At 48.7% G+C, this 26,224-nt stretch overlaps 1 protein-coding gene across 1 annotated transcript in view; it reads left to right on the forward strand.

The window, feature by feature from the left end:
• Positions 1 to 26,224, forward strand: part of LOC140388183 (NUAK family SNF1-like kinase 1) — a 314,941-nt gene that overhangs the window by 276,381 nt on the left and 12,336 nt on the right. Inside the window, exon 6 of the mRNA XM_072471946.1 lies at positions 9,889 to 10,021. Within this exon, the coding sequence (XP_072328047.1) occupies positions 9,889 to 10,021 (133 nt within the window). The remainder of the gene's footprint in view (positions 1 to 9,888; positions 10,022 to 26,224) is intronic.

Below are 26,224 nucleotides of genomic sequence, written 5' to 3' on the forward strand. Positions count from 1 at the left end.
TCACTGGGTTAGTACCACATGCTGGAGAGTTAACCTGCGAATCACTGGGTTAGTGCCACAGGCTGGAGAGTTAACCTGCAAATCACTGGGTTAGTGCCACATGCTGGAGAGTTAACCTCGGAATCACTGGGTTAGTGCCACATGCTGGAGTGTTAACCAGTGTATTACTGGGTCTGTGCTGCAGACTGGGGCGGTACGGTAGCACAGTGGTTAGCACAGTTACTTCAGAGCGCCAAGGACCCGGATTCGATTCCCGACTTGGGTCACTGTCTGTGTGGAGTCGCACATTCTCCCCGTGTCTGCGTGGGTTTCCTCCTGGTGCTCCATTTACCTCCCACAGTTCAAAGACGTGCAGGTTAGGTGGATTGGCCATGCTAAATTGCCCTTCGTGTCCAAAAGGTTAGGTGGGTATACTGGGTTATTAGGATAGGGTGGAGTTATGGGTTTATGTAGGGTGCTCTTTCCAAGGGCTGGTGTTGTATCAATGGGCCAAATAGCCTCCTTCTGTACTGTAAATTTTATGATTCTATGGTGAGTTAACCAGTGTATTACTAGGTTAGTACTGCAGAAAATTACCAAGTTGGTACCACAGGTTGTAAGTTAACCAGTGAATTACCAAGTTAGTGCCAGAAGCTGGAGAATTAACCAGTAAATTACTGGGTTAAGCCAGAGACTGGCAAAGGAATCAACCTCCTTATGTTTGACTATCCTGACCGAATAGATATTCACTGGTGAAGCATTTGACATTTTAATTTACCAGCAGTCACTTTTTAAAAATTTAAATAAAAACAGACAATTCTGGAAACACCGATCTGGCAGAAACAGGGTTGACATTTTGAGTCCAATATGATGATGCTTCAGGTCTTTTAAAAATTCTCAGTCATTGATTTAAGGGTCATTTAATAATTTTGGAATTATTCATTTGAAGTATTGCTGGAAGACCTGTCTAGTCAGTATAACACTGACCATGTGAATGGGACAGTTAATAGTTTACTGTGAGTCATTCTGTGAGAAACACCGCTCACTTAATAAAAGATTTACACTTAGTCAAATTCTGAAGAAGTATTTATTATCGATCTTGCAAGAGTGGGTGCCTCCAGTAAGCAATAGCAGACTCAAAGAATTCACACAGCATCACTTTGTTATATACAATCCATGAAAATACAATCCGTGGGAAACCATCCCTGAGAAACATATCCCACACACTATAGACAGGGCAGTTCCCTTATTTCTTCTCTCCCTTACACAGTGATTTGGCAGTTAAAGATAAGAATGAGGCCCTTTGCTTGCACCTGCTATCTCCCCCTTGCTTAGCAAGTTCTGTTGTACATTCCGTTCTTCCCCGAAGGTCATTCTGGTACATCGTTATAATAATTCGCTCACTATAGCTTACTCAGAACTTGACATGTTAATTTTCCCATCATGCTTCATTGTTGACATCTTAATTGTGAACCAGAGTATATACATGTAAAAACAACACAATGTTCATTTCTCACAAATCCCCATTTTTTTCTTTTTACTGTTGTTGCTTTTTACACTTCGTAGCCTCCTCTAACCTACCCCAAAATTGTCCAACATCCTCTCAACTTCCCTTTCTATGGGGCCGTCCCCCCCTTCATTCTCCCAACTTTCTAGTAGGCAAATGGTACCCTGACCCAGGGGCATCTGCTTGGTCAAGGCTGTTTTGATGAGCCTCTGCACCAAGCCTCTTACACACGGGATGATGCAGCAGCCTATTGCCACCAATGCTCCTATGACCACGATGATGGAGGTGAGGATGGATACAATTAACCCTTTCCATTTCCCAAACAATGATTCAAGCCACCCAGTCATGGATGTGTCTGCCCCTGAGTTGTCTGCCATTTCCACAGCCAGAGTGGTTAACCCTTGTAGCGCACGGGTAATCGATCCGTCGGGTGCCGTGTTGTTGGGGATAAACGTGCAACACTGTCCTTTGAGCATAACGCATACACCACCTTTCTCTGCAAAATCATATCCAGAGCCAATCTATTCTCCCAGGCATTCTACTGGTTGCGTCCAGTTGTTCTGCTATACCCTTCACGGCATCCCTGGTATAATTGATGAACCTCTGTTGATTATAGTATATATAGTTTATCCAATCCACATTCTTATTGATCATAACCCACCAGAAGAGGGACTCGAACCCAGCTGCAATCTGATTTCGGGCTTTGAACTCATCTGGTACTCCTCTGGGAATGCCAACGGAGTCCTGTCATCAAATGAGGTAGGTATGCCCCGTTTAGATCGTACCCCTTTTACACTCCCCCTCTCCTCTTGTCTTTCATAGGCTATGCTGAACGGAATGGCGAGCTGAACTAATGCGCATGTCCCTTTCCATTGGGGGGGGGGGGGGGGGGGGGGGTGGGGTAGAGTGGGTCTTAGATTCTTTCCTCCGCAATACCACCATATATCCGCACGTGGTATTTTTAGTGATGAGTAATTGCCCTGGGTGGTCACGTTCTTAGTCTCAATACAAGTCTTGAGATCTCCCATATCTTTACTTAGCCCCGTATCAGAACGACTTATACATGATTTGTGATGCGTCACGGTAACCAAGAAGGAGGGAGGGTTTGCTGATTGTTTCTGCTTAACAGGAGGAAACATCAGAGATAGGGCAGTGCAGGTCTTGTTGCCCCAGGCTGTCTCATCTTGGTACAGGGCCATCATACATTCCATGCTCCCTCTATTTTCTGTCCACCCCAGTGGAAAGGGCTCCATGTGGGCCTGTGGTCTACCTGATGCGCAAGCATAACAATTGTCTTCAGCGTCTGGGCCGAATACCTCACCCACTCAATCCACGCATTCTGTTCCTCATAGCCGGTCTCTATCTCAAAGGCTTGCTCTAAATCTTTTACTTCAATTATTTTGACTCCCTGTTCTTTCTCCGCCTTGTCGCCCCTAGTGTCATTAGTGGGAGTTGCTCCCTGGTCTAATAAAATACAGAAGCAGCATTCAGTCTTGCCATTTCTCATGATCACCCCGAATATCTCATTTCTAAGTGAACAAACCCTGACTCCTGACTCCATTCTCCTGACTCCATCCAGGCCGTGTGTTTTACGGTGATGTATACGGGGTGACAAGTACCAGCATTGCACGTTGAGGGGGAATAACCATTAATCTGGCGAATGGAGACGACCGGTGGTGCCCCTCTGGGCAATTGGCAGAACCGTTTCAGCCAACCCTCCCTCTCCGTAATCATCCCCCCTCGGTAATAATGAAGAGAGTCTACCCTAAACTCCTTTCCCTGCCCCGCTGACACGCAGTCTATGAGGGTGCACAGATCAGTTCGTATTACCTGAGGGTAGCGACTTTCTGTGATTGTCAATGTAATCATACGACCGATTCCAAACTCCCACATCATTAATATTATTATACATTGCATAGTCCATTTTAGCTGTAGTTTCGTCATATTATTGAACAGTTCAGGATTTAGTGTCTTTTCAATCTTATCTTAAATGGTTCCTCAGTGGCCTCCACATGCCATTGTTCCTGTTCCGGCGGTGATTTAACGGGACCCTTCGTTCTGCTGTAATGAGTCCAATCTTTTTCAGCAGTTCGTATGGCAGTCTCTGTGGTTAACAAAACCAGGAATGGCCCGTCCCAAGTGGGTTGAAGCTTGTTTTCTTTCCACGATTTCACCAGTACCCAATCTCCTGGTTTAAATTTGTGGACTGCGAATTCAAGGGGAGGTGTCTGCGCTAACAGTCCTTGTCTCCTGAGGAATGATAATGAGGAACAGTGCCAGTATATATTTCTTTACATAGATATCTTTACATTCTGCAATGGGAAATTCCCCCATTGTTCCAAGGTATGGCAATCCGAACAACATTTCGTATGGGGACAACCCCAAATCTTTTCTTAGAAGGGCTATCGGTAAGCATTTTGTCCAGGGGAGCCTAGTTTCTAGTATTATTTCTGACAAATGATTTTTAAGAGTTTGATTCATCCTTTCCACCCGTCCCGATGAGGGGGGGGGGGGGGGGGGGGTGCCAAGGAGTGTGGAAGTCCCAATTTATCTCCAAACTTCTAGTAGTGCCTTCTTTAATAGAATCGACGAATTCATCTACAGAAAACCTATATGTTTAATAAGTTATTGTGTTTGATATTTTAAAATAAATGTTTAGAATTAGCCTGGAAATTAAAACTTCAAACGATGTGGAAGCTGGTCTTAAAAAACCAAAACAACTTTGATTAAAAAGAACAGATCGTTCAAGGACACCTGATAACGGGAACTTGGCAGCAATCCAACTTTTACTCCCAGTCCTTTTGAGTGACAAATATATATATATATATTTTTTTTTAAAGTTTGGAGATGCAAATGGCATCATTCCAAGCTATACGCCTCTTTTTGTCTCTGCAAGTAAACCAACCCTTTCAACAAGCTTCTGTGTATAATCCAGAAGATGTCAAATTGCAGAATGTTGTACTTTCATTCCCATATTATTATTGAAATGTTACTGATCAATCAACTGTTTGACTGTATTATATTGTATAATTTATTAATACTGAATCAGTAGTATCAAATTTGATTAATTTATTAATTATAATAATTAGTTTGAAATGCCTGGTTGTTGGGCCCCTGCGGTTGGCAGGGTTGAATGCTATATTGGGAACTTTGCCGGACAGGGAACTGACACTGCGGTTGATAAGACCAAGGAGGTAAAGTGACTTCCCCTGTCCGAGTCTATATTTTCTACCAACCCGTATCGGGGAACTATTTGCTCCAGAATTATTATTTCAGCCTTCCCACGGGTGATAGTTCAGTATTTGAGCCTTCTCTGTAACAAACTGTCTCTCTCTCTCTCTCTCTCTGTATTGAAACAGTGACTCCAGGCATGTTGCAGCCTTCTCTGTCTCTCTCTCTCTCTCTCTGTATTGAAACAGTGACTCCAGGCATGTTGCAGCCTTCTCTGTCTGTCTCTCTCTCTCCCTCTGTATTGAAACAGTGACTCCAGGCATGTTGCAGCCTTCTCTGTCTCTCTCTCTCTCTCTCTCTGTCTCTCTCTGCCTCTTTCTCTCTCTCTCTCTCTCTCTGTCTCTGTATCTCTTTGTCTCTCTCTCTGCCTGTCTCTCTCTGTCTCTCTGTATCTCTCTGTCTCTCTCTCTGTCTCTGTATCTCTCTCTGTCTCTGTCTCTCTCTGTCTGTCTGTATCTCTCTCTCTGTCTTTCTGTATCTCTCTCTCTCTGCCTGTCTCTCTCTCTCTGTATCTCTCTCTCTCTCTGTCTCTGTCTCTCTCTCTCTGTTCTCTGTATCTCTCTCTCTGTCTCTCTCTGTTCTCTGTATCTCTCTCTCTCTGTCTCTCTGTGTCTCTTTCTCTCTCTGTCTCTCTGTATCTCTCTCTCTCTCTGTTCTCTGTATCTCTCTGTCTGTCGTTCTCTCTCTGTCTCTGTATCTCTCGCTCTCTGTCTCTCTCTGTCTCTCTATCTCTGTATCTCTCTGTCTCTGTATCTCTCTCTCTCTCTGTCTCTCTGTATCTCTCTTTCTCTGTATCTCTCTCTGTCTCTGTCCCTCTCTCTCTGTTCTCTGTATCTCTCTCTCTGTCTCTCTCTGTTCTCTGTATCTCTCTCTCTGTCTCTCTGTGTCTCTTTCTCTCTCTATCTCTCTGTATCTCTCTCTCTCTGTTCTCTGTATCTCTCTGTCTCTGTCTCTCTCTCTCTGTCTCTGTATCTCTCGCGCTCTGTCTCTCTCTCTCTGTCTCTCTATCTCTGTATCTCTCTGTCTCTGTATCTCTCTCTCTCTCTGTCTCTCTGTATCTCTGTCTCTCTGTATCTCTCTCTCTCTCTGTCTCTGTCTCTCTCTGTTCTCTGTATCTCTCTCTCTCTCTCTGTTCTCTGTATCTCTCTCTCTGTCTCTCTCTCTCTGTCTCTGTATCTCTCGCTCTCTGTCTCTCTCTCTCTGTCTCTGTATCTCTCTCTCTGTCTCTCTCTCTCTGTCTCTGTATCTCTCGCTCCCTGTCTCTCTCTCTGTCTCTGTATCTCTCTCTCTGTCTCTCTGTATCTCTATCTCTCTGTATCTCTCTCTCTCTGTATCTCTCTCTCTCTCTGTCTCTGTCTCTCTCTCTCTCTCTCTGTTCTCTGTATCTCTCTCTTTCTCTCTGTTCTCTGTATCTCTCTCTCTGTCTCTCTCTCTCTGTCTCTGTATCTCTCGCTCTCTGTCTCTCTCTCTCTGTCTCTCTATCTCTGTATCTCTCTGTCTCTGTATCTCTCTCTCTCTCTCTGTCTCTCTGTATCTCTGTCTCTCTGTATCTCTCTCTCTCTGTCTCTGTCTCTCTCTCTCTCTGTTCTCTGTATCTCTCTCTCTGTCTCTCTCTTTCTCTGTCTCTCTGTATCTCTCTCTCTCTGTCTCTGTCTCTCTCTTTCTCTGTTCTCTGTATCTCTCTCTCTGCCTCTCTCTCTCTCTGTATCTCTGTCTCTCTGTATCTCTGTCTCTCTCTCTCTCTCTCTGTATCTCTCTCTCTCTCTGTCTCTGTCTCTCTCTCTCTCTGTTCTCTGTATCTCTCTCTCTGTCTCTCTCTTTCTCTGTATCTTTCTCTCTCTGTCTCTCTGTTCTCTGTATCTCTCTCTCTCTGTCTCTCTCTCTCTGTGCCTGTCTCCCTCTCTCTCTCTGTCCCTGTTTGCTCACTACCTCATTTACAGTTGCAACCAACATTTTCGTTTTCTGTTCTTTTTTTGAATGCTCTGACTTCTCCTGAATTTAAAGGAGAATTTACAAATCCTATGTCTCCATCTCCAATCGGGACTTCCCAAAGGGGGTTCAGTTTCGTTATTTCTGGTTCCTTTATCTGTCCTTTTGTGGATCTTAATATCATTTTACTCCCTCCTGCTTCTTCAGGGGCTTCCTCTGATTTACCTTTATTCACTTGTTGGTTATCTGGCGAGTTATCGTCGTTTGACTTATTCTTATAAGGGGGTAGCAAATTATCTAGGACGTCCCATTGTTCAAAAGGGGCGGTGCGAACGTCTTCGCCCTGTGGGATTAATGGATATATTCGGGTGGCGTTCCTGCTGGGAAGCCAACAACTCGCGTAACTTACTTCTTTATCGGAACAGGGTCTTTTATCATTGACATATATATTCAAAATTTGGCACACCCAATCTTCGTCTGAACCGTATTTCGGCCAAAAGACTGAGGGTTTACGGATTGCTTCTTTTATCCATGTGAAGCAACAAAATTTTATCATTGTTTTCCTGTCCTCATTTCTTGTACGTGGCTCTCAAAATCCCAATTCACTAACATCCGACCCACTGGACTTTCTGGTGGGATATTCTTAGGGATTCTCTTATCAACGCCGTCTCCTTGTTTCGAGTTTTTACTTCCCATTGTAATGTACTCAACTTTCACTTATTTCTAAGTAAAGTGTCTAGTTATGACCCTGTCACAACAATCACAATCCTGAAAGCACTTATATATCATCAATCCACCCATACACTTATACGGATGTTTAGATATAAACTCCAGAGTCCTTATATCATCAACCCGCCCCTGTGGATGTTTAGATACGAACCCAAGTCAACAAGGTAGTACTTAAAAGCCGTTTTTCTTATCTTGCTCCGTGCACAGAGTTGCCTGACTTTCCCTCACGGCGTGCCTGCCACTATAATCCGTTACTTGCTTCTTCAGAATGACTACCCTAGGAACGTGTTCAGTTGACCGTGGGTGACTACTCAAGATGAAGTACGAGACCGTTTAAATAACGGGACGCGTCTTCTTGGTTCCTCTTGAGCCGCCCCCACTGATCAATGAAAAACTATCCCGGCCACGAGCCCCCAATTGTGAGAAACACTGTTAATGTTAATGTTAATAATTTACACTTAGTCAAATTCTGAAGAAGTATTTATTATCGATCTTGCAACAGTGGGTGCCTCCAGTAAGCAATAGCAGACTCAAAGAATTCACACAGCATCACTTTGTTATATACAATCCATGAAAATACAATCCGTGGGAAACCATCCGTGAGAAACACATCCCACACACTATAGACAGGGCAGTTCCCTTATTTCTTCTCTCCCTTACACAGTGATTTGGCAGTTAAAGATAAGAATGAGGCCCTTTGCTTGCACCTGCTATCTCCCCCTTGCTTAGCAAGTTCTGTTGTACATTCCGTTCTTCCCCGAAGGTCATTCTGGTACATCGTTATAATAATTTGCTCACTATAGCTTACTCAGAACTTGACATGTTAATTTTCCCATCATGCTTCATTGTTGACATCTTAATTGTGAACCAGAGTATATAGAACATAGAACATAGAACAATACAGTGCAGTACAGGCCCTTCGGCCCACGATGTTGCACCGAAACAAAAGCCATCTAACCTACACTATACCATTATCATCCATATGTTTATCCAATAAACTTTTAAATGCCCTCAATGTTGGCGAGTTCACTACTGTAGCAGGTAGGGCATTCCACGGCCTCACTACTCTTTGCGTAAAGAACCTACCTCTGACCTCTGTCCTATATCTATTACCCCTCAGTTTAAGGCTATGTCCCCTCGTGCTAGCCATTTCCATCCGCGGGAGAAGGCTCTCACTGTCCACCCTATCTAACCCTCTGATCATTTTGTATGCCTCTATTAAGTCTCCTCTTAACCTTCTTCTCTCCAACGAAAACAACCTCAAGTCCATCAGCCTTTCCTCATAAGTTTTTCCCTCCATACCAGGCAACATCCTGGTAAATCTCCTCTGCACCCGCTCCAAAGCCTCCACGACCTTCCTATAATGCGGTGACCAAAACTGTACGCAATACTCCAAATGCGGCCGTACCAGAGTTCTGTACAGCTGCAACATGACCTCCTGACTCCGGAACTCAATCCCTCTACCAATAAAGGCCAACACTCCATAGGCCTTCTTCACCACCCTATCAACCTGGGTGGCAACTTTCAGGGATCTATGTACATGGACACCTAGATCCCTCTGCTCATCCACACTTTCAAGAACTTTTCCATTAGCCAAATATTCCACATTCCTGTTATTCCTTCCAAAGTGAATCACCTCACACTTCTCTACATTAAACTCCATTTGCCACCTCTCAGCCCAGCACTGCAGCTTATCTATATCCCTCTGTAACCTGCTACTTCCTTCCACACTATCGACAACACCACCGAGTTTAGTATCGTCTGCAAATTTACTCACCCACCCTTCTGCGCCTTCCTCTAGGTCATTGATAAAAATGACAAACAGCAACGGCCCCAGAACAGATCCTTGTGGTACTCCACTTGTGACATGTAAAAACAACACAATGTTCATTTCTCACAATTCCAAACAACACGATGAAGAAATGGATTGTGTCGACGAGGCAATGAGGATTTCTACTTCTCTGCTGACGTACCGGACTGAGTGAGAAACTGAACAACCAGTGTGAATGGAAAAGAATCCTGGAACTTTCAGCAGGGAAGCACCATATGGAGTTGTCACAATCACAGCTCCATTAAGGAGTTATCCTTGAGATTTGATTTCAGAAATCTATTACAGCACCTTTAGTGTGGACAGTTATGGAAGAAATATTTCCCTTTGTCAGTTTTTATAATAAATGTGCATGAGCTATGTCCCCCAAGTTCTAGATTGCAAAACTACCAAATCTAACATCAGATGTGGGTCGAGTGATGCTAGGGGAACCACATTGCAATGTTTGTGGGAGACAGGTTAGTATCGATTGAACAATACCAGCTCAATCTCAAAGCACCATTACAATCTAAACACCGAACCAGGAACTCTGCTGGTCATATGTGTGCATAATTACAGATGAGAAATCCTCTATACTGAGAGATTTCCAATCTGAATAGTTTGTGAATGTGTGGAAGCTGTCACTATCTGCTATACATTGCTGCAAGGTGTATGTGATTTGTGTCCTTCTTCCCTCCTTTCACAGGTAGACAGCTGGGCCCTTGGCGTGCTACTCTACACCCTGGTTTATGGGGCAATGCCATTTGATGGGTGTGACCACAGAAACCTGGTCCGGCAGATTAGCAGTGGGGATTACCGTGAACCCACTCCACCATCAGGTACGGGGGACTTGGTAAGAAGATGCTCTTAAAGTTATATTGCTAACTCTAATGTCAATTGTGGAACTATTTAGAATCCATAATTTGAGTTAAAGTTAGTGAACATTTAGAAATCCAGACAGCAAATTTAAAGATTTAGTATTGTTCCTGAGGTGGTGATTGGATAATCAGGATGCAGTATTGGTGACTATGGGTTTTCAGAGAGTGATTGAAAGGTGTAAATGCCGGTATCCCGAGCTCCGGTACCCCGAGCCCCGGTATCCCGAGCCCCGGTAGCCCGAGTCCCGGTATCCCTGGTGCCTTTTTTTACCTGCTATAAATATGGCAATCAATAAGGTTGCCCTTCTTTCTTTAGATCTCGATATTATATTGCTCAGAGTCGCCAGGTATCAAATGATACCACCACAAAGTTCAACCGGATATCGATCAAAGAGCCAAACACCAGTTAATTAGTTCAAGATCAATGGTACTTTATTTACACACACAATTAATCATGCAACATAAACACTACTAGTTAAACTACACCTAACAACTATGACAACCTGTACTTAACTTCAGGCACCCGGCTTAGGTCAGAGGAACAGTGGCCTTTGTTCAAATCTGGATCTACTGGGTCTGGAGAAGTAACTGCTGCTCAGCTAGGCTCATCCGTCTGGTAGCGGGCATTGAACTTGGACTTGCTTCTGGTGGTGCTGCAATTGGAGATAGACGTTGCCTGAGCGCCAGGTCCAAGAGAGATCGAACACATGGTGGTCTCTCTTAATCCTTGGGGAGTTTTGTGTTCTTTTGGGCGGTCCTTCGGGTTGGACCCCATTAATTGGGTAATTCTCGATCACTGTATTCGATCTGAGCCAATAAAGGGCCGGATGCCTTGATGGCTGGGCGTGTCCTAAGCGGTCATTGACCCTGTTGTTTAGGATTCCCGAGTAAAAGGGAGTGGCGCCGAAATGTCTGGGATTGTATCGGTTACTCAAGTATCAGTCCTTTTCACTGTCCGTGTGGAGTTTGCACATTCTCCCCATGTCTGCGTGGGTTTCACCCCCACAACCCAAAGATGTGCAGGTTAGGTGGATTGGCCACGCTAAATTGCCCCTTAATTGGAAAAAAAAATAATTGGGTACTCTACATTTATTTTTTAAAAAGTTTCAGTCCTTTGTCTTACGCAGATGGGCCATCAAAATGCTAATCGGTTGGGGGTTTCGATGCTGTCTGGATTCTTTGCTCACAAATATACATTCAGGCTCTGAGCCTGCCTGAATCTTTCATTGCCCACATTTCCCTTCAGGCTTTGCGAATGACCATGTTTCTTGTCGTAAGTGGCCATCCCAGATGGCTGCACCCGAGCCCCGGTATCCCGAGTCCCGGTAACCCGAGTCCCGGCCCGGTATCTGAGTCCCGGCACCCTGAGTCCCGGTCACCCGAGTCCCGGTCACCCGAGTCCCGGTCAACCGAGTCCCGGTCAACCGAGTCCCGGTAACCCGAGTCCCGGTAACCCGAGTCCCGGTCACCCGAGTCCCGGTAACCCAAGTCCCGGTAACCCGAGCCCCGGTACCCTGAGTCCCGGTCACCCGAGTCCCGGTCACCCGAGTCCCGGTACCCTGAGTCCCGGTCACCCGAGTCCCGGTCACCCGAGTCCCGGTCACCCGAGTCCCGGTCACCCGAGTCCCGGTCACCCGAGCCCCGGTCACCCGAGTCCCGGTAACCCAAGTCCCGGTCAACCGAGTCCCGGTCAACCGAGTCCCAGTCACCCGAGTCCCGGTAACCCGAGTCCCGGTACCCTGAGTCCCGGTCACCCGAGTCCCGGTCACCCGAGTCCCGGCCCGGTATCTGAGTCCCAGTACCCTGAGTCCCGGTCAACCGAGTCCCGGTCACCCGAGTCCCGGTCAACCGAGTCCCGGTCACCCAAGTCCCGGTCACCCGAGTCCCGGTAACCCGAGTCCCGGTCACCCGAGTCCCGGTCACCCGAGTCCCGGTCAACCGAGTCCCGGTCACCCGAGTCCCGGTCACCCGAGTCCCGGTCAACTGAGTCCCGGTCACCCGAGTCCCGGTCACCCGAGTCCCGGTCACCCGAGTCCCGGTCACCCGAGTCCCGGCAACCCAAGTCCCGGTCACCCGAGTCCCGGCAACCCGAGTCCCGGTCAACCGAGTCCCGGTCACCCGAGTCCCGGTCACCCGAGCCCCGGTCACCCGAGTCCCGGTCACCCGAGTCCCGGTCACCCGAGTCCCGGTCACCCGAGTCCCGGTCAACTGAGTCCCGGTCACCCGAGTCCCGGTCACCCGAGTCCCGGCAACCCGAGTCCCGGTCAACCGAGTCCCGGTCACCCGAGTCCCGGTCACCCGAGTCCCGGCAACCCGAATCCCGGCAACCCGAGTCCCGGTCACCCGAGCCCCGGTAACACGAGTCCCGGTCACCCGAGTCCCGGTCACCCGAGTCCCGGTCAACTGAGTCCCGGTCACCCGAGTCCCGGTCACCCGAGTCCCGGCAACCCGAGTCCCGGTCAACCGAGTCCCGGTCACCCGAGTCCCGGTCACCCGAGTCCCGGCAACCCGAATCCCGGCAACCCGAGTCCCGGTCACCCGAGCCCCGGTAACACGAGTCCCGGTCACCCGAGTCCCGGTCACCCGAGTCCCGGTCACCCGAGTCCCGGCAACCCGAATCCCGGTAACCCGAGTCCCGGTCACCCGAGTCCCGGTCACCCGAGTCCCGGTCACCCGAGTCCCGGTACCCTGAGTCCCGGTCACCCGAGTCCCGGTCACCCGAGTCCCGGTCACCCGAGTCCCGGTCACCCGAGTCCCGGTCACCCGAGTCCCGGTCACCCGAGTCCCGGTACCCTGAGTCCCGGTAACGCGAGATCCAGTGTCCCGGTAACCCGAGTCCCGGTCACCCGAGTCCCGGTCACCCGAGTCCCGGTCACCCGAGTCCCGGTCATCCGAGTCCCGGTACCCTGAGTCCCGGTAACCCGAGATCCAGTGTCCCGGTAACCCGAGTCCCGGTCACCCGAGTCCCGGCCTGGTATCCAATTCCCGGTAACCCAAGTCCCGGTACCCTGAGTCCCGGTCACCCGAGTCCCGGTCACCCGAGTCCCGGCCTGGTATCCAATTCCCGGTAACCCAAGTCCCGGTACCCCGAGTCCCGGTAACCCGAGTCCCGGTACCCCGAGTCCCGGTACCCCGAGCCCCGGTAACCCGGTGGCACTCGGACTAGAGAAGAATCAGAAATGGTGGTTTCTTGGGTAAGGGAATGGGAGCGGTGGCCAGTAGGGGATAGCTTCCACCCTGCATTGTGATTTCTTTTCCTATTGTATATATTCCAAGGATCTACTTCCCTCTGTTCCCCGCCCGTTCATATATCTGTCTAGATGCATCTTGAATGATGCTATTGTGCCCGCCTCTACCATCTCCGCTGGCAAAGCGTTCCAGGCACCCACCACCCTCTGCGTAAAAAAATTTCCATGCACATCTCCCTTAAACGTTCCCCCTCTCACCTTGAAATCGTGACTCCTTGTTACTGACACCCCCACTCTTGGAAAAAGCTTGTTGCTATCCACCCTGTCCATACCTCTCATAATCTTGTAGACCTCAATCAGGTCCCCCCTCAACCTCCTTCTTTCCACCAAAAACAATCCTAATCTACTCAACCTTTCTTCATAGCTAGCACCCTCCATACCAGGCAATATCCTGGTGAATCTCCTCCGCACCCTCTCTAAAGCATCCACATCCTTCTGGTAATGTGGCGACCAGAACTGCACGCAGTATTCCAAATGTGGCCTAATCAAAGTCCTATACAACTGTAACATGACCTGCCGACTCTTGTACTCAATACCCCGTCCGATGAAGGCAAGCATGCAGTTTGCCTTCTTGACCACTCTATCGACCTGCGTTGCCACGTTGGGGGTACAATGGACCTGAACTCTCAGATCTCTCTGTACATCAATTTCCCCAGGACTCTTCCATTGACCGTATAGTCTGCTCTTGAATTAGATCTTCTAAAATGCATCACCTCACATTTGCTTGGATTGAACTCCATCTGCCATTTCTCTGCCCAACTCTTCAATCTATCTATATTTTGCTGTATTCTCTGACAGTCCTCCTCGCTATCTGCAACTCCACCAATCTTAGTATCATCTGCAAACTTGCTAATCAGACCACCTATACCTTCGTCCAGATCATTTATGTATATCACAAACAACAGTGGTCCGAGCACGGATCCCTGTGGAACACCACTAGTCACCTTTCTCCATTTTGAGACACTCCCTTCCACCACTACTCTCTGTCTCCTGTTGCCCAGCCAGTTCTTTATCCATCTAGCTAGTACACCCTGAACCCCATGAGACTTCACTTTCTCCATCGGCCTACCATGGGAAACTTTATCAAACGCCTTACTGAAGTCCATGTATATGACATCTATAGCTCTTCCCTCATCAATTAACTTTGTCACTTCCTCAAAGAATTCTGTTAGGTTTGTAAGACATGACCTTCCCTGCACAAAACCATGCTGCCTATCACTGATAAGTCTATTTTCTTCCAAATGTGAATAGATCCTATCCCTCAGTATCTTCTCCAACAGTTTGCCTACCACTGATGTCAAGCTCACAGGTCTATAATTCCCTGGATTATCCCTACTACCCTTCTTAAACAAAGGGACAACATTAGCAATTCTCCAGTCCTCCGGGAGCTCACCCGTGCTCAAGGATGCTGCAAAGATATCTGTTAAGGCCCCAGCTATTTTGTCCCTCGCTTCCCTCAGTAACGTGGGATAGATCCCATCCGGACCTGGGGACTTGTCCACCTTAATGCCTTTTAGAATAGCCAAAAAGTCCCCCTTCCTTATGCCGACTTGACCTAGAATATTTAAACATCCATCCCTAGCCTCAACATCCGTCATGTCCCTCTCCTTGGTGAATACCGATGCAAAGTACTCATTAAGAACCTCACCCATTTCTTCTGACTCCACGCATATATTCCCTCTTTTGTCTTTGAGTGGGCCAATACTTTCTCTAGTTACCCTCTTGCTCCTTATATACGAATAAAAGGCTTTGGGATTTTCTTTAACCCTGTTAGCCAAAGATATTTCATGACCCCTTTTAGCCCTCTTTATTGCGCGTTTGTGATTTGTCCTACTTTCCCGATATTCCTCCAAAGCTTCATCAGTTTTTAGTCACCTAGATCTTCTGTATGCTTCCTTTTTCATCTTAGCTAGTCTCACAATTCCAAACGTCACCATGGTTCCCTCATCTTGCCATTTTCACAGGGACATGTCTGTCCTGCACGGTAATCAACCTTTCCTTAAAAGACTCCCACATTTCAAATGTGGATTTACCCTTAAACAGCTGCTCCCAATCCACATTCCCTAGCTCCTGCCGAATTTTGTTATACTTGGCCTTTCCCCAATTTAGCACTCTTCCTTTAGGACCACTCTCGTCTTTGTACATGAATAGTCTAAAACTTACGGAATTGTGATCGCTATTCCCAAAGTAATCACCGACTGAAACTTCAACTACCTGGCCAGGATCATTCCCCAATACCAGGTCCAGTATGGCCCGTTCCCGAGTTGGACTATTTAGAACGCAATTGCATATTTATATAGCACCTTTCACAAACTCAGGGCGGTGGATTCTCTAATTTGAAGACTAAGTGCTGACGCCGGCGTGGGAACAGTGGGGTTTTACACCTGAAAAAATGTTGCAAGTCTGCCACTAATCCTCCATCTGGTGCGGGGCTAGCAGGCATGCAGCATAAAGCCCGGCTCTAGCTGCAGATACGGCCAGAGAATTGCCGGGTCCGTGGCCGTCCACGGTGCTGGCCTGCAGTGGCCCGCTGCGCAACATGGCGTCGGCTGCATGCTGACCTGGCCTGCCAAACAGTACCCCCCTTTGACCAGGCTCGTCACCCCCAGACCACCCCTCATCAGAGCCCCCAGGCCCCGCAAAAGCCCCCCCTGCCCACGGATCGGCTTCCCCCAACTGTGGCAGTGCTGGACTCAATCCACAGCTGCCACGCAGGGTTCCCGAAAAAAATTAGCATGAATGACCCAGGCCGTCGGGAACCCGGAGCATCGGGGGAGGGCCTCAGGTGACGTTCTGAGGCCGTCCATATGGCGTACGCCGTTTTGGAGGGGGTGGTGCATCGAAAATCGGCGTCGCCCCTGATTTCGGCACCAATGTAGATTTCCCAGTGTATCACCGAACAGGATTTCAGCATCGGACACCGGAGAATCCCACCTATTATGTCTCGAAGTGCTAGGAATAGAAAACTATAGCGCGATTCAGCGACTTCATGGCCATTCAACGCCTCACGAGATTCAACGGAATGTCGTGAGACCTCGCGATCTGGAGCTCGTCTCACTGTGCCATTAGGCTGATTTAAATATACATTTGTCTGATTGTCCTCGGCCCGGGATTCACTGGCTACACCAGGGAGCCATCTAGTCCTGGTTCACAAATGTGGACCAGGGGTAATGGCACCTGGGGTGAGGTGCGGGGGGCGGGGGTCTCCCAAACCAATTGAGACCCCCGGGTGCTTGGGCATTGGGCAGGGTGGCAACCTGGCTCTCTCCCTGGCACCCAGGCACAGCCAACCTGACTAAGTAGTACTGCCAAGGTGCCTGGTTGCCCATTCCAGGGGTCGGACGTGGGATGTTTGCCCGGAAGAGGTATGGGGGGGAGGCGTGGTTTGAGGTCCCAGGAAGAGGTAATTTGGGTGAAGTTGGGGGTCCAGAGACCATGGTGGGGTCACTGAGGGGGATTGAAAGATCGTAGTTGCCCTTAAAAATGGTGTCCCAAGCTCAAGGAGTCTTCCTACACTTTCGAGCTGAGCTCACCAGTGCAGGAAATTACTAAAGTGCGGCCTCATTGGGGAGTTCCTCACCGAGACCAAAGAAAAACGGCACAGTGCCATTGAGTAGTGGAGTGTTTCTTGGCACATGGGGCGCGATTCTCTGGCTTCGTTACACTCTCGCTCAAGCGAATCGAGGCCGGTGAATAGCGGGAGAAGCCAAAAACGAGAACCGTGCCAGTTGCCAAAGAGTTTGCGATGCAACCGGTAGGTGAAATCGGGATCCTGCCGTAGCGAGGCGAGAAGCCAAATATCACCACTTAAGCCCCATTTCCATACAATTAACGAGAGCCACTCCATATCCAATGGCCTCCTGTCATTCAGAGGCCTCCCCAGCAAGTGGTCACGCTGGTACTGATTAGTACTCCTTTTTAAAAACGTGAATCTGGCGGAAGGGCTTCTGAGGAGAGCCGAGGAAGTGAGTAGCCATCTTTGCTCACAGGCAAAGAGGCCGGGGGCGCAGGGCTTGCCACCCCAGTGCTCACTGCGGGTGGGGAACCCTCCGCAGGGGTGGGCCACCATGGGAACAAAGAACAAGAACAAAGAAGGAGCGAGGGAAGGGGGATGGAAGACAACTGCTCACGGCACCACCATGCCAAACCCTGGATCGTGTAGCTACCTCCGAGGAGGAGGAGGAGGACGACGAGGAGGCGCCGGACCAGCAGGGGTGGAAGGAAAAGGTTGGGGAGGAACCTGAGGCTGCAGGACAGGCGGCAGCGGCGAGGGTTCGGCAAGCCTGGAGGGCCAAGGAGGCTCTTATACTGGCCTGATTTATTAGGACGTTGCCTGGTCTGTCACCCTCCCACTCCCATTTCCCATCCACCCAAGGGTATGTGTCACATCCCTCCAGGGTGCTGGGACTGTGCCGGCACCATCTGCGGGTCACTGTCGAGGGCAGGGGGTTGATGATAATCCGCAGAGAGCTGAGCGCTGATGCTCCTCGATCTATACCACAGTATGACCCCTGCCTGTCTGCTGACTGCTCGCTCACACCCATCACCTGCACACAGTGTGCCAGGGGAGGCGGGGGGGGGGGGATGCCTGGAGAGATGGACCAAGGGTTTGGAGAGCAGCCCGTATTGCAGACGAAAGTGGCAGAGTCATCATACTGGTTGTGCACAAGGTTGTTTTAATGTGTAAAACCACACTTTCCCGGTGGGTTCCAGCAGACTGACTGCTGTCCCACCTGGGGATTCCTGCCTCCACCAGATGTGCATCAGTAGCCCCAGAAGCCTGACCACAGTGTATCTTCACTGAAGGAGGGTGGGGATGACAGCTGTACCGTGACAGGATGACGGGTGGCATCCTCAGAGCTCTCCTCCGAGGTGGTCACCTGGGAGGCTGGAGAGGGGGCCGCCCGGGAAGGGCCGGCGCCATCGGCTGGAGGACCTGCGGAAGAATGGACATGTGGTCAGTGGGAGGGATGGATCAGTCAGTCAGCAAGGCAATAACAAGTCTGGGCCTTCTTCTGGCGATTATGGGAGAGCTTTTCCGAAGGAGACAACGAGAGGGCATCGTTAGCCACACATGTGGATCACAGTGGTGGGGGAGGTGTGAAGGGAGGGTTGACGGGGTTAGGGGGGTCGCATGGAACGTTGGAGAGGTGGATGCTCCTGTGGGCGGACAGGTCTCCGGGGTGGGGGGGGGGGGATTAGTGTCTACTTACTCGCGTTACCCGGTGTAGGTCATTGACCTTCTTCCTGCACTGAAAGCCAGTCCTCCTGGTCACACTCCTGACGCTCACAGCCGCCGCCACCTCATCCCAGGCAGCACTGGCTTCCCTGTGGCTAACCCTCCTGGACTCTCGGGGGAAGAGGACATCCCTCCTGGCTTCTATGGCGTCTAAGCAGCCTCCCCAGCTTCTTTTGTTACCTTACTGTAGTGTGTTTGGTAGCACTAACTGTAGGTAACATGCGTTACTCAATCCAGTTGTGGCAGAGGTTTCTGTACCTTGATGAAGAAGGCTCAAAGTCGTCCAGAGGTTTTGAAAGGTTTATTGAGTAACAAAATTTAACAACTGCGTGAGTTCTTACTTTAAGATCAATACCAGTAGAAAGGTAACAGTGTTTATATACAGTAGCTATATCTGACCACACTAGTAGTCCTGAGCTAGATCTATGCTCCTGCTCTCGTCACAGTCTAATCACCAAGAGAGGCAGAGAGCCGCTTGTGTCTGCTTTTATACCCGCCAGTGCTGCCCCCTAGTGATCTTTCAATTTCCCATTAACCCCTTATGTACATATCCATGTAAAGATCACTGCATCCCCCCCCCTTTTTTTTACATAGTTTCAGTGTTGTTACTAGAATGGAACAAACATAGTTGGTATCGTGTGCAAATGCATTACCGAAATCAATGATTGCATCAGTCCGATGTTCATAGGTTCAGACGGTTGGGTGTGCGTCTGATTCGAGTTGATCTGCTAAGTGGGCATGGAGACGCTGAGGTTTTAATGTCCGTCTGTTCACCGGCTGATGGTGTCACGTGTTGTCGAGTGAGTGAGTGATTCCTGTAGATTTAACGTCGGAAAGACGGGTTCAGGAAGTGGAACCTTTAGCAGGTCTCGTCAATTGCGTCTGAACAGCACATTCGTGTGCATGAATATTGTCTGGACCAGCCGCAAGTCCTTGCAGGCTTGAGCACCTAACAGCGATGTCTTTTTGTCGTCCACGATCTCGAAGTGTAGTCCTTTCGTGACCCTCTTATTGACTACTTGTAGGTGGCATCTGGTTGCCATTGTAGTCTTTTAACTTGCATGCAGCAAGTATCATCTCTCATGTGTCCCTGGGATGGATGCGAGATCTTTGCTTGTCATCAAGTTTGCGGACACTCCTGTGTCAAGCTTGAACGTAATTGGGAAGTTGTTCACTTGCACCGTGTCGTTCCATTCACTTTTGGAGTCAATGGCCTTAACGTATTGAGGATTCGTGGTCGGCGCTTGAAGTTCCTCTGCCAAATTTATTATTCCAACGAGGTATGTGTTCTCCCAGGAGTGGAAATCTTCGTGGTCGGAAAAATGTTCTTTGGGTGTTTGGTTTTCCATTGTATCCACTGTGCGAACCTTGAAGTTTGCATGTTTCTGTGTTGGAGAGTGATATTTTGCTGTTGACTTACACTGGGAGGCAAAATGATTCAGTTTGGAGCACTTTAAACATCTTTTCCCTTGTGCAGGACATTTCCCTTTTAAGTGGGCGTTGCCACAACAGTAGCACGTGCCTAGGAAGCGACTGCGCATGCGCGAATAGCTCCTTTGACTGAGTTTGGTATTTTGTGTGGTGCGCATGCGCAGCTTCTTGCGCATGCGCACAACGGGATCTCGCCGGGTCGCGTCTCTCTTGACTGTGCACATGCGCGTACATATTTGAATTGGAGCTGATGGCCGGAAGAAGATGCCTGTGAGGAGAGGACACCATTTTAACTTCTTCCACCTCGTGGAGGAATTTCTCCCTGTTTTTCTTCTGAAGAAATTCAAGGTGCTGTGCACTTTGCTCTGGTGGTTTTTAGAGTTAGATCATTTTGTTGCATTAGTGATTCCCTTAAGTGTTCATCGGAGAGTCCATAGATTAATTGATCTCTGATGATGGAATCTGTTAAATCAGCATAGTTACAGCCTTGTGCTATTAATCTGAGATCTGTGACAAAATTAGAGATTGTCTCGCCGTTTTTTTGGAACCTGTTGCGTCGGTTAAATCTTTCCATGATTTCATTAGACTGTGTTTTACAGTGTTCTTCAAATTTTGCAAGTATCACTTGAAATTTAGTTTTGTCTTCATTTTCAACGTAAGTGAAAAAGTCATAAATGTCTACAGCTTGCTGGCCTGCCCTTGCTAGCAGCAGTGCAATCTTTCTCTGTCGGAGGCTGTGTTTAAGTCAGTAGCTGCCATGTATATTTGGAACTGCTGTTTAAACATTTTCCAGTTACTATTTAAGTTACCGGTAGTTTTCAGCTGCCGTGGAGAGCTTGCTCATATTCCATCGCGTCGGTTGGTTGTCTAGAATCCAAATGCTGCAAAGTCTTCCACAGTCGAGAGGTCGGTACTTTAATTTCTGTTCTTTTTTCTTTCTTGTCTCTAACCTAATCTAGCTAGTATTGTTCGTTTAAAGCCAGCTTGGCACCATCTTTTGTTACCTTACTGTAGTGTGGTTGATAGCACTAACTGTAGGTACCATGCGTTAGTCAATCCAGTTGCAGCAAAGGCTTTCTGTACCTTGATGAAGAAGGCTCAAAGTCGTCCAGAGGTTTTGAAAGGTTTATTGAGTAACAGAATTTAACAACTGCATGAGTTCTTACTTTAAGATCAATACCAGTAGAAAGGTTACAACGTTTATATACAGTAGCTATATCTGACCACACTAGTGGTCCTGAGCTAGATCTATGCTCCAGCTCTCGTCACAGTCTAATCACCAAGAGAGGCAGAGAGCCGCTTGCGTCTGCTTTTATACCCGCCAGTGCTGCCCCCTAGTGATCTTTCAATTTCCTATTAACCCCTTATGTACATACCCATGTAAAGATCACTACACAGGTCAGCGCCCCTGAATCTTGGGGCTGGCTGAGCAAGTGCAGCTTAAGTGCTGCTCAACCTTGATAGCGGGGGCTGGCAAGCACGGTCCTGGAGAATCAGCTAGCGAACCTTCATTTGCAGTGAGAAGCCTGTGAGGCCTCATTAAGTGGGCCAATTAATGTTGAATAGCGTTGCCGGTCTCACTGGGCCGATCGGCGGGAAGCTCGCGATAATTCCCGCTCACTACAACACTTCGAAATGTTTCCGGAGAGTCGCGCCCATAGAAATGCTTTGGTCGAATCACGCTCCATATTTCTCAGGAGAGATTTGATCGTGGTGCCTATGGGTGAAGGTTAGATTCTATCTTGTTGAAGATGTTCATTGCCCAACACCTGTGACATGAATGTTACTTCCACTTATCAGGCCAAATCTGAATGTTGTCCAGACCTTGCCGCATTTGGATATGGATTACTTCAGCATCTGAAGAGTTGGGAATGGTACTCAACATTGTGCAATCATCAGCGAACATCCCCTTTTCTGCCTTTATGCTGGAAGGGTGGTCATTGATGAAGCAGCTGGAGATGGTTGGGCTTAGAACACTACCCTGAGGAACTCCTGTCCCAGAGCTTTTGTTCAAAATAAATTTAGAGTACCCAATTCATTTTTTCCAATTAAGGGGCAATTTAGCATGTTCAATCCACCTACCCTGCACATCTTTGGGTTGTGGGGTGTTGCTCGTTTTAGCCTTAGTTTAATTGCTCTAATTCTGTCACCTTTGCTTTTGTGTCGCCAGGTATCTTTCTGATACCGCCACGTGGTTCAAGTCCGAGTAATGATTAATAATCCAATACACCGCTTTATTATTTAGAATGCACTTTATTATTTTATTATAGATCGCGGGGGTCGGGGATCTGGTCGAATATAGGGGATCTGATCCTATATACCGGGGTTCGAGAGCGGTAGGCTCTCCTTCTCCATTTACGTAGGCGCATAGTCTGCACTACACAGCAGAGTATCGCCAACGCTAGTACTGTTTCGATCACGTAGGACAGGGAGTACCAGGTTATGAACCTGGCACACCAGGAAGATGCAGTGTCGCTGGTGACTGGGCTCTGGGTACTGCGGGGCAGTGAAACATTAACGGCTGGGAGGTGTGAAGTCATGGGGTTCGTGGTCACGCGCAACCAAGTGTCCAAAAATAAAATGTTGATCACGATGAAGGAAGTCCTCTTTCCTTTTCTTTCTTTGCGTTCTCTTTATTTTCTCTGGTCCTGGAGCTTCTGGAGTTCTGTAGAAACAAGCATAGTATCTGTAACTATCTTTGTTTAATATCTGGTATGCTAGTGTGTCTGTCCTTTGGGGCGAATTATTCCCTTATAATTGGTCACTATGTGTGACTCCCTCATTTTTAAAAAAAACAAAACAAATTTTAGGACACGGCACACTTCCCAATGACGGACCAGTGCTAATTTATCATCCCAATGTTCCTGGATGTAAGTAACAGATGGCAGCAACCTGAAGGTTCCCTAAACAAACAAAAACCTTTTGAAATGAAAAATGTCAAATGGGCCGCGACGGGTAAGATTTGGATGGAGTTCCCGGGTAGGACGGCTACCAATGCCGTATCTCCCCTACCCGAGCGTGATTGACCAGCAGGGGGGGTCCTCAGGCAGGGCGCGTCTAACGCCGTTTCTCCACTGCCTGAGCAACCGACAAGAACGGGCAAAAATGTAGTCATTGTGGTGGGGCTGCCGTAGTGGTTCTATCCTTCGAACCAGAAGGGCAGTTATGATCGGGCATCTGATACCCGAACAAGTCTCAGCTGAAAAGCTACTTCCACGGGACAAGCGTGTGGTCTGTTGACCAGTATCTGCAGATAAGCTAGTTCCACTGAACAAGCGTCCGGCAACGGTGGGTCTCTGAGGGCAAGTCCTCAGAGGTTTCGGCCGAATGGGTGTGTGGCAGTGAGAAAAAAATTCTCCTGTCGGGCATACAACATTTAACAAACGTACAAAACAACATAAAACATTCTGCAGGTTCCATCAGGAAGGACAAAACTTTTCCCAAGCGATTCCTTTAAAACATCATCTGGACACCTCAGTTCTCGGTTGCGAACAGGGTCGCAAAGGGGTTGGCGGTTTGGGAGTCAGACCCGGGGTCGTCACCTTCTCCCGGGTGCCAAACTCTGGAGTGGATTAGGGCTCAAAGGGCTGCTTGGTGAGTTGGGGTTGCTCTCGTCGTTGCGGACGAGTCTGTTGGAGTTGTCGCGGTGCCAATAATTTGTGTCGAGTTGTGTGGGGGCAAAGTCGGGGTCGTCCGTGTGGTTCGGTGGTCGGTGGTGGGGTTTATTTAGAAAAGTGATCAGGGGGGATCACTGGGATCGTCGTCGTAGTCGCTGGGTGTGGGTCCGGTTGCATGGGGATAGTAGGGAGGCGTGCTGTGACTATCGTCCGAGTCACAGTCGCTGTCTCTGCTGCTGCAGTCTGTGGGTGTTTCGGGGCGGAGTGTAGATTTCGGGGGTGGAGTCGAGGTCGAGTCCGTGGCTGGGCTGGACGTGATGGGGGTTGGTAGGGTTGCGTTGGCTGTGGGCGGGGTGTGGCCTGCTGCGTCAAGCATGACATGGTGTGCGTGGTTTGACTGTGTTCCATAAGCCTTTAACTGGTTTATATGAAACCACGCAGTCTTACCATTGGGGTACTTGATTTTGTAAACGGATGGGCTTACTTTGTCCGCAATAGAATACGGACCCGAGTATTTAGGTGACAGGAATGTGCTGGGGTTATATACAGACAGCATCACTTGCTGCCCGATATCGTACGCCGTTGCATGCACTGCCTTATCAAAACAGGCCTTGCTCTGTTTCTTTTTGGTGCCCAATTTTACTGCGGCTGCTAACTGAGCCGTTTTAACATTTGCAACTAATTGCTCCACGGCTTTCTCGTGTGTGAGGGCCGTTACTTCGGGGCTGGTCAGGTCTAAACCTAATAAGTATTCTGTCCCTTTCATGGGGCGTCCGGTCATGAGGGTGTGTGGGGTGTAACCTGTGGAGGTGGAAACATTTTTACGCAAAAACATCAGCGCAAAAGGGAGGACTGAGTCCCAAGTGGTGTTGTTCTGCTGGACCATTTTTCTGAGGGTGGTTTTTAGGGTCCGATTCATGCACTCCACGATACCACTCGACTGTGGGTGGTATGCAATGTGGAATTTTTGGGTGATGCCAAATATCGTGAGGACGTTCTGCATGACGCGTCTCGTAAAATGAGAACCTTGGTCCGATTCAATGCTGCGGGGGAGTCCCCATCTTGTAAAGATGTGGTGGGTTAGAATCTTGGCTGTGGTTTTTGCAGTGTTTGTGCAATGCTTCCACCCATTTTGTAAATGTGTCTATGACCACAAGTACATATTTATAGCCATTCCTGCAAGGGGGCAATGGACCTATAAAATCAATCTGGAGGTTAGTCCAGGGGCCGTTAACGGGTCGGGTGTGGCTGAGTTGGGCCTTTTTGGCATATCGTCGGGGTTATTCTGCGCACAGATAAGGCAATTTTCAATGTAATGGCTTACATCTTCCTTGAGATTTGGCCACCAACAAAGCTGTTTGAGATGGGCTGTAGTGGGATCGATTCCCTGATGTCCATGACCATCATGGAGCAAACAGATCAATTGGTTCCTGTCCTGTTCAGGAACCACATAAAGGGTGTCCTTTAACACCACACCGTCATGTGTGGTCAGTGTATTTCTGAACCACTCGTAGGAGGCTGGAAACTTTCCTTTCACAATCTCCGAGAGATTGCTGTCCTGCTTCTGGGCCTCTACTAGATCCTCGATTCTAGTCTGTGTGACTTGAACTGCACTCACTGGCGCGCTTTTGGGGGGTTTCCTAAAATACCCATGTCTGGAACCTGCCTTAGCCAGTGCGTCGGCTTTTACATTTCCAGCGGGGGAGGAACGATGGTGGCCGTGGACTTTTATGATCCCAAAAGTCCTGTTCTGGGCTTTCACTAAAATATGGCGGAGTAATAGGGCTGAGGGGAGGGGTTTCCCATCTGCGGAAACAAATCCTCTTGCTTCCCACAGGGGCAGAAATTCTGTAAGGCTGTTACAGACATAGAGGCTGTCCGAGTATATGTCTGCTGGGCTGGGGAAGGAATCTGGGTGTTCTACTGGGTGTCCGGGTAGTTTTAACGCGATTTCCTCGAGGGCGCGTCCCTGCGCGTCCTCGACATAGATCCCGCAACCTGTTATGCGCTGCCCATCTAAGACTGTGGAAGATCCATCCACATAAATCTTAATGGGTTCACACGTGTCCGTGTGCGGGGGGCTCGGAGATGAATTTCCTATCTTTCTGGGGGGTGTTTTAGCGATAAAGGGGCCTGTGTTATGGTATGGAGAGATGATCTCACATTCATGGGGGGTTCCGGGGTACTGTAAATTGTCGGCTAAGTAGGTGTGTGTCTTTGTCCGTTTTACTGTGATGTCCCTCCCTGTAAGAGAAGGGTCCATCTGGCTGCTCTTATTTGGCTTACTGTACCGTCCTTGAGTCGTCCGTCCAGTAAAAGTTGGGTGGGGGTGTGTTCGGTCAGAATGGTGATGGGGTTCAGTCCGGTAATATATGAAAAGTACTGGACTGCCCAGAAAACTGCGAGCAGGTGCCTCTCACAAGCTGAAAATCCCTGCTCCACAGCATCTAAAAGTTGGGAGGCGTAAGCTACTGGCCTTAACTGGTCGTGCCGTTCCTGCAGGAGCACGGCTGAAAGGGTGCGGTCTGTGGTCACTACCTCTATAGCGCAAGGGGAATGCGGGTCTGGAACTTGTAGTGCGGGGGCTGCTATGAATGCCTGTTTTAAAGAGTCCACAGCATCCGTGTGC

The sequence above is a fragment of the Scyliorhinus torazame genome, chromosome 13 (assembly GCF_047496885.1).
Source record: "Scyliorhinus torazame isolate Kashiwa2021f chromosome 13, sScyTor2.1, whole genome shotgun sequence".
Taxonomy (NCBI): Eukaryota; Metazoa; Chordata; class Chondrichthyes; order Carcharhiniformes; family Scyliorhinidae; genus Scyliorhinus; species Scyliorhinus torazame.